The 15,389-nt window shown below is 44.4% G+C and overlaps 1 protein-coding gene across 4 annotated transcripts in view; it reads left to right on the top strand.

The window, feature by feature from the left end:
- The window catches only part of LOC118362335 (myelin transcription factor 1-like protein), a 180,362-nt gene that overhangs the window by 76,437 nt on the left and 88,536 nt on the right, over window positions 1-15,389 (top strand). For 3 of the 4 annotated variants that reach the window (XM_052486106.1, XM_052486108.1, XM_052486105.1), the window contains exons 3-5: window positions 3,616-3,670; window positions 5,098-5,131; window positions 9,374-9,436. In XM_052486106.1, coding sequence (XP_052342066.1) covers window positions 3,616-3,670; window positions 5,098-5,131; window positions 9,374-9,436 — 152 coding nt within the window. The remainder of the gene's footprint in view (window positions 1-3,615; window positions 3,671-5,097; window positions 5,132-9,373; window positions 9,437-15,389) is intronic. The other variant, XM_052486107.1, reaches the window with a different exon arrangement.

The following is a 15,389-nucleotide window of genomic DNA, read 5'->3' as shown; positions in this document are numbered from 1 at the left end:
CCTGGTCCTTCACACCAATTCAGAAACACTGAGATGGAGATAGCATGCATGTTTACTGTCACCGGTTGATGCATGTCGTCAATATCTATTTACAGTGAAATTTGATAATGCAAGTGTGGTTTCTGAAGTACACCACGACTGAGACGTATTTTACTAAAACTTTGAGGTGAAACAAAGGAAATCCAATAAAAATGTGAATTTTGGTAACAAATGTCCCAGCCCCGACTATGCACACACACACACACACACACACACACACACACACACACACACACACACACACACACACACACACACACACACACACACACACACACACACACACACACACACACACACACACACACACACACACACACACACACACACACACACACACACACACACACACTGCAGTATACAGTATTAATATGGTAAAGCGTATGAACATAGGGAGAACAGCTCTTCCTTATCCTTCCAGTACGGCAAGGCTCCACAAGGTTCTATTACATCTGTGCAATTTCCCCATGGTGTAATTCCCATAAGCTGGCAGGCCATGAGGCCGAGGAGTGCTCGTAACCACACAGAGGGGCGGGCGAGTCTCAGACTGGCCTCAGGGACCCAGGCACCGGTCTCACGAGGGGCCTTGAGGGAGGAAGTGCTGTTGCTGTCATCTCGGCTGAGAGAGGCATTAGAGAGAGGCAGACAGCTGTAGATAGGCACAGTGTTTGTGTTGTGTATGTGTGTGTTTGGGAGGGGGGGGGGGACTCCTCACTCATCACAGCCAGAGGAAGAAATAGCTCATAACGTTGTATTTTGTGTAGCACTGTTGACATCAGGTGTTGAGAGCTTATATGGCTGTTGAAAAACACCATTGAAAAGCTCAGCATTATCATGTTGAGTCTGGCCATAGAGTCTCAGCAAGTTTCTGTCACACAGTTCATTCATTGTCCCTTATATTTGCTTGTTTGCTCTGTCTCTGTCTCTGACTCTTCTCATGAGCCAAATGTCACCCTGTGAATGTAGTGTGGGGGGTTGGGCCACCCACAGCACTTACTGGATTGATAACTTGTGAATGTCACCCTGTGAATGTAGTGTGGGGGGTAGGACCACCCACAGCACTTACTGGATTGATAACTTGTGAATGTCACCCTGTGAATGTAGTGTGGGGGGTTGGGCCACCCACAGCACTTACTGGATTGATAACTTGTGAATGTCACCCTGTGAATGTAGTGTGGGGGGTTGGGCCACCCACAGCACTTACTGGATTGATAACTTGTGAATGTCACCCTGTGAATGTAGTGTGGGGGGTTGGGCCACCCACAGCACTTACTGGATTGATAACTTGTGAATGTCACCCTGTGAATGTAGTGTGGGGGGTTGGGCCACCCACAGCACTTACTGGATTGATAACTTGTGAATGTCACCCTGTGAATGTAGTGTGGGGGGTTGGGCCACCCACAGCACTTACTGGATTGATAACTTGTGAATGTCACCCTGTGAATGTAGTGTGGGGGGTTGGGCCACCCACAGCACTTACTGGATTGATAAATTGTGAATGTCACCCTGTGAATGTAGTGTGGGGGGTTGGGCCACCCACAGCACTTACTGGATTGATAACTTGTGAATGTCACCCTGTGAATGTAGTGTGGGGGGTAGGACCACCCACAGCACTTACTGGATTGATAACTTGTGAATGTCACCCTGTGAATGTAGTGTGGGGGGTAGGACCACCCACAGCACTTACTGGATTGATAACTTGTGAATGTCACCCTGTGAATGTAGTGTGGGGGGTTGGACCACCCACAGCACTTACTGGATTGATAACTTGTGAATGTCACCCTGTGAATGTAGTGTGGGGGGTTGGACCACCCACAGCACTTACTGGATTGATAACTTGTGAATGTCACCCTGTGAATGTAGTGTGGGGGGTTGGACCACCCACAGCACTTACTGGATTGATAACTTGTGAATGTCACCCTGTGAATGTAATGTGGGGGGTTGGACCACCCACAGCACTTACTGGATTGATAACTTGTGAATGTCACCCTGTGAATGTAGTGTGGGGGGTTGGACCACCCACAGCACTTACTGGATTGATAACTTGTTGGTTTCTTTTTCTATATATTTTTCCTGAGGTAGGATTTCCTCTTATTAGCATGGAAACCCCTGTGCCGCTCCACAGAAATATCACTCCCACTCCCACTCCTACCCCTCCTAAAACACCCCGCCGTTTGCCACACTAATCAGATTTACGAGGTACTGTATTCTTGACTTTGATCATTTTATTTTTCCCCATTTGAAACATTTATGGGGTCCATAAAAAAACAACCAAGGCTTCCACCATTAGGACTGAAGGCTTAAGTGGCAACGTAATAAATCATTTGGAATAAAAGACACATCCAAACATGGCGAGCCTCTGATAGTGCAAAACTCAGCAAGCATGAATATTTAGTAACATCTGGAAATAACAGAATGCTCCCCTCTTTCAACTCATCAACAATGAATGCACCTCTGATTGGTTGGGATCTAATTACCTGTACTGTAAAAAGTGAGAGCGAGTGTGGAGTGTGAATGTGAGTAATGTGATATCTGTCTCGTACAACCCGCTCTCACAGTCTCACGTCAGAATTAGACATTCATCCATATTTCTCAAAGGTCAAATATCAAAGCGCGTAAGGTTAAGTTTAGGCATTAACCCCGAAATCTTAAGTTTAGGCATTAACCCCGAAATCTTAAGTTTGGCATTAACCCAGAAATCTTACGTTTAGGCATTAACCCCGAAATCTTAAGTTTGGCATTAACCCAGAAATCTTACGTTTAGGCATTAACCCCGAAATCTTAAGTTTGGCATTAACCCTGAATGATTAAGATAAGGGTTCAGGTTTGGGATAGGCTTAAAACAAAAATCTCAAAAACAACTTTCTATCGCTCGATTTGAAATTGCAACCTTTGGAATCAGATGTCTGGCTAATCAGGGACAGAGGCAGATGCTTACACCCTTCTACCATCCCCATCCCCAACGCCCTGGCAAAACCCAAACCTACGTGAAGGTAACAGTTGCCCTTAGTGGCGTGTTGCCCTGAGTGGTCGGTTTCCACATCATCTCCCGACGTCCTCAGCCATGGATGGACGTCGAATACTGACTTGTATCACAGGTGACCTAGCTGTATTCATTTCACTTTGTTTGAGCAATGTGCCAAGTGGCATAAAGCTAAGATGACACCTTTATGCAGAGAGTAGTACAGGTGCACTTTTAATGGAGAAGCATGTTGGGGTGTTGGGGAGCGATGGAATATCATAATCCATACACAAATATGGACCAGAAGAAGAACCAATGCAATTATGCATTTCTATTCCCAGTACATCTTACAAAGCACCATGAAGCAAACGTTTGGGTGACATCAGCACCTGGCAAAGTCTACTTTTCGAAATCCTTTAAATAAATGTCATTTCACAGTGTCTAAAACAGTAAAGTTTGACATCAGGCAATTACTCTCTCTGTGAATCGTTGTGTGTGTTCATAAGAGAGAGTGACAGACAGACAAATCCAGGAACCAGGCCCACAAAGCCAGTCTTCTCTTGGCACCTGGTAGCGCTTCTATCTCTGACTGTCTGTTTGTATCTCCTTTGCAGATGGAGGTGGATGCAGATGAGAAGCGCCATCGAACACGCTCTAAAGGTATCCGAGGTGCGTCTGCACTCTCCTCAACTCACTGAGGGCGCTACTCAGGGGAACCTTACCCCAACACACACACACACACACACACACACACACACACACACACACACACACACACACACACACACACACACACACACACACACACACACACACACACACACACACACACACACACACACACACACACACACACACACACACACACACACACACACACACACACACACACACACACACACACACAGCTCTCTTATCACACATTCCAAACTATACTTCTCAGTACTCAGCTCTTCTCCTCCCACTGTCTCTCACCTCACCAGCCCTCCAATACCAGACATTATCCAGGCAGTCTATCCAGCCTAATATATCATGTTATTGTGCCTGCCTACATTGAATTTATTGTTTTTAACCCTGATGAAAGCATGATTTTATGATATAGTGATCACTCTTTTCCTTTCGCTTCCCCTCACTCTCTTTATTTTCTCCCCATCCCTCTCTCCCATTTCTCTCCCTTCTCTCTCTCCTCTCTCTCCCCCATCCTTCTCTCTCCTCTCTCTCTGCTTATCCCTCTCTCTCCTCTCTCTCTGCCTATCCCTCTCTCCAATCCCTTTCTCCCCTTTCTCTCTGCCGATCTCTCTCTCCCATCTCTCTCTCTCCCCTCTCTCTGCCGATCCCTTTCTCCCTTCCCTCTCTCCCCTCTCTCTGCTTATCACTCTCTTCCATCCCTCTCTCCCATCTCTCTCTCTCCCCTCTCTCTGCCGATCCCTTTCTCCCTTCCCTCTCTCCCCTCTCTCTGCTTATCCCTCTCTTCCATCCCTCTCTCCCCTTTCTCTCTGCCGATCCCTCTCTCCCATCTCTCTCTCCCCTCTCTCTGCCGATCCCTTTCTCCCTTCCCTCTCTCCCCTCTCTCTGCTTATCCCTCTCTTCCATCCATCTCTTCCCTTTCTCTCTGCCGATCCCTCCTCCCATCTCTCTCTCTCCCCTCTCTCTGCTTATCACTCCCTTCCATCCCTCTCTCCCATCTCTCTCTCTCCCCTCTCTCTGCCGATCCCTTTCTCCCTTCCCTCTCTCCCCTCTCTCTGCTTATCCCTCTCTTCCATCCATCTCTTCCCTTTCTCTCTGCCGATCCCTCCTCCCATCTCTCTCTCTCCCCTCTCTCTGCTTATCACTCTCTTCCATCCCTCTCTCCCCTCTCTCTGCCATCCCTCTCTCCCATCCCTCTCTTCCCTCTCTCTGCAATCCCTCTCTCCCCTCTCTCTCCCCTCTCTCTTTGCCCATCCCTCTCTCCTATCCCTCTCTCCATTCCCTCTCTCCCCTCTCTCTCTGCCTATCCCTCTCTCCCATCCCTCTCTCCTCTCTCTCTGCCGATCCCTCTCTCCCCATCCCTCTCTCCCCATCCCTCTCTCCCATCTCTCTCTGCCTGTATTTCTCAGTGCCTGTGGAACCAGCAATACCAGAGCTGTTCAGGTCAGTATTTCTGTTCACCTGCCTTTCCGGCTTCCCCCTTGTGTGTGAGTGAAAGAGGGAGAGATAGGGAGGGGAAGAGAGAGAGAGAGAGTGGGGGAGAGGCTGAGAGATGGAAGGCCACTAGGGCTGATAATGGATGTGGAGCACTCCCAGGCTCTCAGTGTGTAGTGAGAGATGAGCACTAAAATCACCTCTTCAGACAGGAGCGATGCCATTTACTCAGCATGCCTCTTGCTTCTGCTTTCTCTCTTTTCTTCTCATCTCTTTCTCTCCCTTAGTCACTCCCGTGTCACTCACGTCTCTGTCATAATGACTCTTTCTCTATCTCTCCTCTTTTCAGTCTCGTATCTCTATTTCTCTCTATTTTTCTATCTATTCTGACAAACCCTATCAACAGTAAATAATGAGCAAATCTAACTTATTTAGAACCACTATAACTGCAATCTTTATCCTGGCTGTTCAAATGTTAAATCCTGTCAAAACAGTGGCTGTAAGATGATCCTGAATTGACCCTTGCAGTGTGTTGTCCCACTCTCTGCTAAGTTGATTAAATGGCATGTGCTACACCATGAAACCAATTGATGGATCTCCCTGAATCTCCCTGAATCTCCCTGTATCTCCCTGAATCTCCCTGTATCGATGGACAACCCTACTTTGGTGTTCAGTTATCCACTAAGAGTTGTCTTGTGTACGTCTTGTATTTGGCCGTTTAAACCTGGTTCAAATATACTTTTATAAGAGGAGAATTTCAGAACAGCATCATATTCATAATCTCATATATACAGCACACACTCTTAGAAACAATGTGCTATCTTTAACCTCAAAGGATTCTTTGGCTGTTCCGATAGGATAACCTTTTGAAGAACCCTTTTTGGTTCCAGGAAGAACCCCTTCCACAGAGGGTTATAAATGGAACCCAAAAGGGTACTACCTGGATCCAAAAATGGTTATCCTATGGGGACATCAGAATAATTGTTTTGGAACCCTTTTTCTAAGAGTGTAGAGTATATAGGCCTATACCCATGTTTTTGATATAGTACTCTCAGATGTCCTCTACTTACTTTTATCCTTGGATATTATTTTGTCCTTCACAGGCTAGGAGAAGGTTTCTTCAGAGATAACATTCTGGGCCCACCTATATCAATAAAGAATATCCCACCTGGCCATCTATACCTCGCTCTCTCTCTTTCTTTCTTTCTTTCTTTCTTTCTTTCTTTCTTTCTCTTTCTTTCTTTCTTTCTTTCTTTCTTTCTTTCGTTCTTTCTATCTTTCTTTCTTTCTTTCTTTCTTTCTTTTTTTAAATCTATCACCATCTCTTCTTCTTCTCTCCCTCTCCCCCTCCCCCCCCCTCCCCTCCCCCTCCCTCTCCCTCTCTCTCTCTCTCTCTCTCTCTCTCTCTCTCTCTCTCTCTCTCTCTCTCTCTCTCTCTCTCTCTCTCTCTCTCTCTCTCTCTCTCTCTCTCTCTCTCTCTCCCTCTCCCTCTCTCTCTCCATGGGCTCCATCTCCCTATCTGCTTTCTCCACCGCTGCCTGCAGATATCAATTAATCAGCAGATGGATGGTCAGCCTATCTCCAGGCCGAAGCATCCATAATGCCAATAATGCTGCTCGATGGCGTCGCTCCTCAGAGAGCTGATAATTCAGGACAAATACGTTTGATTTTGCGTGGTGGGTCTTGCTGGTGTGGGCAGATATGCCACTGTGATATTGTAAAGAGTTTTCTCACATGCTGCCCAGCAGAAAATGCACACTTGCAGTGTATTAAGGCTTCTAAACTTTGTAATTTCCATTTTAAAATGTCCATCTTGATTTGCCCTAGAAAACAATTCCATAAATTATAATCCATATATTAATTCACATATCCTGTTGCTGCTGGATTATGTTCCTGCTGTAGCAAACTGGCTCAAATAAAGATCCTACATCTGTAGGTGGAGCAGTAAGACCAGACTGAAGTGTGAAGTACCATAAGAGGGCTCTACTGTACGTGTAGTGTTGGAGTAAAATAGGAGTGCATTGTTTCTATAGTAAAGTTAGAGAGATGATACGATTGCAAAGGGGAGCAAAATCCAATAAAATCCAAGTGTGAAGTAGAAAACAGAAATTGAACCGAATATGTGTAGATCGATAGATGGAAAAAGAGAAGGGTGGAGAATGGTGAGTTGTGTGCATACTCAGTGATGGAAAAAGAGAAGAGTGGAGAACGGTGAGTTGTGTGCATACTCAGTGATGGAAAAAGAGAAGAGTGGAGAACGGTGAGTTGTGTGCATACTCAGTGATGAAAAAAGAGAAGAGTGGAGAACGGTGAGTTGTGTGCATACTCAGTGATGAAAAAAGAGAAGAGTGGAGAACGGTGAGTTGTGTGCATACTCAGTGATGGAAAAAGAGAAAAGTGGAGAACGGTGAGTTGTGTGCATACTCAGTGATGGAAAAAGAGAAGAGTGGAGAACGGTGAGTTGTGTGCATACTCAGTGATGAAAAAGAGAAGAGTGGAGAACGGTGAGTTGTGTGCATACTCAGTGATGGAAAAAGAGAAGAGTGGAGAATGGTGAGTTGTGTGCATACTCAGTGATGGAAAAAGAGAAGAGTGGAGAACGGTGAGTTGTGTGCATACTCAGTGATGGAAAAAGAGAAGAGTGGAGAACGGTGAGTTGTGTGCATACTCAGTGATGGAAAAAGAGAAGAGTGGAGAACGGTGAGTTGTGTGCATACTCAGTGATGAAAAAAGAGAAGAGTGGAGAACGGTGAGTTGTGTGCATACTCAGTGATGGAAAAAGAGAAAAGTGGAGAACGGTGAGTTGTGTACATACTCAGTGATGGATAAAGAGAAGAGTGGAGAACGGTGAGTTGTGTGCATACTCAGTGATGGAAAAAGAGAAGAGTGGAGAACGGTGAGTTGTGTACATACTCAGTGATGGATAAAGAGAAGAGTGGAGAACGGTGAGTTGTGTGCATACTCAGTGATGGAAAAAGAGAAGGGTGGATAACGGTGAGTTGTGTGCATACTCAGTGATGGAAAAAGAGAAGAGTGGAGAACGGTGAGTTGTGTGCATACTCAGTGATGAAAAAAGAGAAGGGTGGATAACGGTGAGTTGTGTGCATACTCAGTGATGGAAAAGAGAAGGGTGGAGAACGGTGAGTTGTGTGCATACTCAGTGATGGAAAAAGAGAAGAGTGGAGAACGGTGAGTTGTGTACATACTCAGTGATGGAAAAAGAGAAGAGTGGAGAACGGTGAGTTGTGTACATACTCAGTGATGGAAAAAGAGAAGAGTGGAGAACGGTGAGTTGTGTGCATACTCAGTGATGGAAAAAGAGAAGAGTGGAGAACGGTGAGTTGTGTGCATACTCAGTGATGGAAAAAGAGAAGAGTGGAGAACGGTGAGTTGTGTACATACTCAGTGATGGAAAAAGAGAAGAGTGGAGAACGGTGAGTTGTGTACATACTCAGTGATGGAAAAAGAGAAGAGTGGAGAACGGTGAGTTGTGTGCATACTCAGTGATGGAAAAAGAGAAGGGTGGATAACGGTGAGTTGTGTGCATACTCAGTGATGGAAAAGAGAAGGGTGGAGAACGGTGAGTTGTGTGCATACTCAGTGATGGAAAAAGAGAAGAGTGGAGAACGGTGAGTTGTGTGCATACTCAGTGATGGAAAAAGAGAAGGGTGGAGAACGGTGAGTTGTGTGCATACTCAGTGATGGAAAAGAGAAGGGTGGAGAACGGTGAGTTGTGTGCATACTCAGTGATGGAAAAAGAGAAGAGTGGAGAACGGTGAGTTGTGTGCATACTCAGTGATGGAAAAGAGAAGGGTGGAGAACGGTGAGTTGTGTGCATACTCAGTGATGGAAAAGAGAAGGGTGGAGAACGGTGAGTTGTGTGCATACTCAGTGATGGAAAAGAGAAGAGTGGAGAACGGTGAGTTGTGTGCATACTCAGTGATGGAAAAGAGAAGGGTGGAGAACGGTGAGTTGTGTGCATACTCAGTGATGGAAAAGAGAAGGGTGGAGAACGGTGAGTTGTGTGCATACTCAGTGATGGAAAAGAGAAGGGTGGAGAACGGTGAGTTGTGTGCATACTCAGTGATGGAAAAGAGAAGGGTGGAGAACGGTGAGTTGTGTGCATACTCAGTGATGGAAAAGAGAAGAGTGGAGAACGGTGAGTTGTGTGCATACTCAGTGATGGAAAAGAGAAGGGTGGAGAACGGTGAGTTGTGTGCATACTCAGTGGGTGTTTTTGTGTCTTCTCAGCTGTCCTACAGAAGGCTGTGATGGGAGTGGACACGTCAGCGGCAAATATGCAAGACATCGAAGGTAAAGCGGTCTCCCTTTTGTCCTATTTCAGCTATGGATGAACCATTTTCTCCACTTTTCACTAATGATTTTCCAAAAAATAAAACTGGAATATCCTTTATTGAAATAAATTCTGATAGCCTACCATGGTCATTTTCACAGCTCTGTTTGATGGACAGGTTAAAGCACAAATATTTATTCTCATCCCTTTGTCATTTGCATATTTACAGTGGGATATGCTAATCATATTTTATATTGTATAAGCTCTCCATAAATCTCCTTATAAACAGGCACTCAAAATGGAAGGATCTCTCTCTCTCCTCTTTAAAATACATGCCTGTGTTCTATTTCTTCTCCTTTGTTCTAAAAATACCAGGATCATTGTGAACTAATCCCATTTCCCCATTCGGACAAGGAGTGGGCTGCTGCCTTGCATAACTGGAAGCTTTGGGCTTCTACTAATTATGGCTTGGTAGAATCCCCCCATTTCAGATGAAGGCTGTGACTTTCCTATGAATATGTTTATGTATACATGTACAGTATGCTACTGTAACTAGCTTGTGGTTGTCATACTTTTATGTATACATGTATGCCAGTGGTCACCTACCGGTCGATTGAGTTCGACTGGTCAATCTTTAAGACATTTCTAGACCATAACCACACATTTCTGTAGAAAATCCAAAGATAAATTCTTGCGCTCTTTATTCGTGTTGTGCTGTAGGCGGTAGGTGCACTTGATTCAGAAGCCCTGCACACCTGGCAGGCAAAGTGTTCCCATTTTGGACCATTTAATTTGTCTGAAAAGACAAACTCCGCCTACTCAGCGGACAGGTAGCTCTGTGGCTAAATCGAGTGTGCCCACTGCGCTGGCCAATCGGATAACTCAAATCACTGTGCCTACAGTTTCCACTACCCTGGCCACAGCAAAGTTTGATAGGAGCCTACATGAGATTTCATAATTTAAAAAACCATGACCAGAGCCAGTCTGTCAAAGAATACAGTGAAGAGCTGCTGTTTCTATGAGTGAGTTCATGTTTAATTAAGTTATTATTCAGCACTGTTTAACACTATTACAAAACATAAAATGCCCTTCGCCCTACTTCCACTAGTGCTGCAGCTGCAATGACTGAGTAGCCATGTGTATCGATAGTGCAATTATTATTAGCAGCTCGTTGTGTCTATTTTAATATTGAGGAATATTTCACTTTCTCTACGAACAACAGGAATTTGTGCCTGAGGCAGATGAGGTGCAACTCGAGTTTGGTCATCAGGTGGAAGACGGTGTCCTCTCTCTCTGGTCAGTCTCACCAGAGGAAAGGAGAGAGCAGGGACCGTGAGAGGCTGACCTTCTGCTGTAATCTACCTCCCCTGAGACTAATGCCGCGTTCAAAACAACTGGGAACGTGGAAATCTCTGACTTCAGTGCGTTCAAGACAACTAGGAAAAAAACGATATCCGACTGGAAAATCAATTTGAGTGGTCATCCAACTCAGAATTCCAAGTCAGAAACTTATTTGACCTAGTATTTTTTTCAGAGTGCCCAGTTGTCTTGGAAGCATGACCACCAGATTAGTGGCGGTAGGTGCCGTTTAAGATGAAGGAAGACGATAAGAAAACATTTCTATTACAGCATATTGAATGACTGTCATTCATATTCCATTCACCCAGCTCAATGTAACAACGATAGGTTGAGGCTACTACATGATACTAACATTTTCCCTATACCCATCATGAGGGGGCTAAAACCTAGCCTATGAATAAAATAAAACGTAGGTGCATATATGTAACTGATCTAGGGTGTAATCATTAGTCCAACAGTTGCAAACGCAAGTTTCTATTGGACAACTTCAAGTATGTTTATCCTCATTTCATTCCGTTTGCTTCCGTTTAAGAAACATTTTTCAACCGAATTGGTGGAATGAATGCACCTGTGACCACACGCAAACACAGTTCACTTTCATTATAGCCACATACAAACAGCATTGGAAGAGATCCAATGTTGGATAGCCATAGCCAGCAAGCTAACTTAGCATCCCTCTCTGTTTGGGCCGGGTGTTTTAGTGGGCTAAACTAGCTAGCTGCATTCGCTAGCTAAGTAAGTGAACTTTTTTTTTTAAATACAACGAAATATAGCCAGCTCTCTCTTGTTTCTCCCTCATTTCTGAAGAAATTAATTTTAACTATTGTCTTTCTCTCTCTTTGAGTCAACTACTCACCACATTTTATGCACTGCAGAGCTAGCTAGCTGTAGTTTATGCTTTCAGTACTAGATTCATTCTCTGATAATATGATTGTGTGGACACTATGTCAGTTCATGCTGCAAGAGCTCTGATGGATTTAAGGATGTCGCGGAAGTTGTCATAATTACTGTGTAAGTCTATGGAAGGGGGTAAGAACCATGAGCCTCCTAGGTTTTGTATTGAAGTTAATGTACCCAGAGGAGGATGGAAACTAGCTGTCCTCCGGCTACACCATGGTGTTATCCTACAGAATGCTGTGGAGGCTAATGTTGACCTTCATTGCAAAACTCTGTGTTTTAATCAATTATTTGGTAACGTGAATATATTTGAAATAGTTTTATCTAAAAAGGATAACTTTTTGAATTTCACTATATGATTTTTTTAAATGAAATTCACTGACGAGGATGGTCCTCCCCTTCCTCTGAGGAGGAACCTCCACTGCCAGATGCATCAGTTAAGTAAAATATTAAAGCAAATTGCTAATTATTTCCATTTATGCTGATCTATTTTGTTATCAAAGTTTGATTTTTGAAAAATAATATGGTCTGAGAATAACATTATTGACTATGCAAGGCATATAGCCAATATGCTGTGAAAAATGTATTAGGCCTACTGAACAAAAGTAATTCCTACAGAACTGTTTTTATAAGGTTAATATAAAAATGTTAAGTAATGTTTTTTTTAAATCTGCGTGTATTGGTGTTTTGGTGACCACCAATGTATGCTAACTAGCTTGTGGTTGTCCTACGTTGGTACCGTATCATGACAAACACTATGCTTATGGATCAATAGGATATTACCACAGACTCCATCAGAATGATCACATCAACAGAAGGTTCGTTAGACTAAATGTGCATTTCTAGCTTATTAAATACAGGCAGAGTAGTTCTCTCCTCTTCGGCTGAAATGTTCAACACAATTGAGGAAGGTGTAAACCTTAGTTAAGCCTAATAAAACTATGCAGTATTATGTTGGTGTGTATTTATCAGCTTTCCCTGGGGAATTGTTGTTCCCTGCACATGTGGACAGTTTTGGATGTGCGTACTGTTCTTTTGAACTTTCTTTACTAGCTACCTCTTCTAACTCCGTCCATGTTGAGACACAGGTTTCCTCTGTCTTCTGGTTAGTGAAATGAGAGAGCCGTTGTTTTAGAGCAAGCTTTAATCGTCGGTGTCAGAGCTAAAGCATGGCCATGCAGGAAATGATCCAGTTAATGAAACATTTTAATTATTCAACATCATTGTGGAATGTGATGACCGTGTCAGTGAATCCCCAACTTAACTATTCGCAAGTCACACACACACACACACACACACACACACACACACACACACACACACACACACACACACACACACACACACACACACACACACACACACACACACACACACACACACACACACACACACACACACACACACACACACACACACACACTAAGATTTCCCAGAGAAATCTCCCACACTGGTCACGTGCCAGGCTTTCAATTGTGTTTGAAAGAGAGGAATCCGTCTGTTATAATTACTTGCCCTTGTATGGATGGGTTCATTACTCAAACCCCCCCCAGAGGCTGGCAACCCGCTGGCTTAGGCCTGGCAGCCATCTTGGAAGTCACTGTATAGTTGATAGACAGCAGCAATCTGTACCATATTGATCTTTATATCAGCACAGAGAGTGAGAGAGAGAGGCGGTGGAGTATGGAGAACGCAGCATAGCCGTGCGGTATTTTTCCATCTCTCATTTCTCTCTCTCTCTTTCTCTTTCTTTCTCTCTCTCTCACAAACAAAGAAAAGACAGACTCCTCCTCTCATTGTGACGTGTCTATCCCACCAGCCAGTGCTTTTGCTCAACGGATAATTCAAGATAAATAAATCAAACAAGGAAGGCTCAATCCATCAGCACACCTGGCTAAGACTGCCTTGCTCAAAATCTCTCTCTCTCTCTCTCACCCCTTATCTCGCTCTCCGCCCATCTTCCTTACTCTGCATCTTCCTTCTCCCTCACTCTCCTCTTTTTCTCTTCTCTCTCTCTGCCCCCCATCTCCCCCACTCTTATCCCCTCTCCCTTTCTCTCATTCTCTCTCACGTTCGTCAATCTCCGGCAGCTAATTTCTCCTTCAGATGGTGCCGCACTCATTTGCATTCTTATCAAAGTGTTCTGACTATCCGACAGAAGCTCTAAGAAGGTGGGATCATTAATATGTTAATTAGTCCCTTTCTCCACTCTCTGCACAGGCGTGCCAGCGATATCCTCTCTCCTCTTGTTACGCTCACAGCAATTCACACAGCCTTTGAATGCGTGCTGCAGACTCAGAAATGCCATAATATAAGACTGTTCACACACCCTGGCAGATGGTTCCATGCAGTCCCAGTAAACCATGGTCTCTGTCTGTCTGTAGCCTGTTTATACGAAATGACTGGGCTTCAATGGATCTCTATGTTATATAACTGCAGGGTCAGGAGTTTATTCATGGAGCTGACCAAGTGTAATAATGTCATTCCAACAGACGTATCTTTGGTTAGAGGTTAATGGGGTGGGAATGTTGGATGGCAATAATAACAGGTCCATGGCAGTATAGTTTGGCCAGCCGTTTTAGATTAGTCAACTCTCATCATGTCTCAACACTGATAGATTATTGGCTGGCTGGTGTAATTAAGGCAACAGAAATACAGCAGGATTCTCTCATGCCTGGTGTGGCTCACTCGTAGTGTGACTAAACATCACTAGACAACATTCTTTTACACAAAGCATTAATAGCTGATGCTGTTAACATGGCATCCAGGGATTTGATGAAAGTCCCTTAGCTGCTAAAAAAATAAATTAAAATGGTATTCTTCCTCCTATTTTGTATAAAAAACTAATGTTGGTTACAGTTTATTTTTCTCTGAGAGCATGCATTGGATTTTGGGGGGCAATTCATCACGCATTAATTATATGTGAAGAAACCGGCAGTAGTTTTCATGGCATGAACCTGCCAAAGCATCAGGGCAGGGCAGTAGATCCCGCCCACTCAGGCCATACTTAATAATGACTCTCGCTTTGAACCCATTTAATGGCTGGAAGGTTGAGTGACAGATAGTGTCTATGGTGTCGGGGGTGGACACGCCCTTCTGGGACACGGCTGGAAATACAGAGCAGTGGCAGCTAAATTACACATTAGGAAGGACCTCTAACTCGGAGGGAGGGAGGGAGGGATAATGAATAAAGAATGGATGTGAGACGAGAAGCAGTGGTTGAACCGCGTGGGTCCACAGAGCACAGAGATGATGTGAGCATGAGTAACACACACACACACACACACACACACACACACACACACACACACACACACACACACACACACACACACACACACACACACACACACACACATACCCACATACCCACACGTGCACGCGCACGCGCACACGCACACGCACGCACGCACGCACGCACGCACGCACGCACGCATGCACGCACACACACACACACACACACACACACACACACACACACACACACACACACACACACACACACACACACACACACACACACACACACACACACACAGCTTTCATGCAGATGAGAGCCAGCATGAAACCATGAGATACAAAGAGTCCTAATCATACAGTGTAAGCATTTTATCATGTTGTTTTTACCAATCAATCATAACCAATCATTCACTAATACACATACAGCTGAAGTCAGAAGTTTACATACACCTTAGCCAAATACATTTAAACTCCGTT

The sequence above is a fragment of the Oncorhynchus keta genome, chromosome 29, assembly GCF_023373465.1.
Source record: "Oncorhynchus keta strain PuntledgeMale-10-30-2019 chromosome 29, Oket_V2, whole genome shotgun sequence".
NCBI lineage: Eukaryota > Metazoa > Chordata > Actinopteri > Salmoniformes > Salmonidae > Oncorhynchus > Oncorhynchus keta.
Note: the sequence above shows the minus strand (reverse complement) of the source record. Positions and strands in the feature narration are given on the sequence as shown.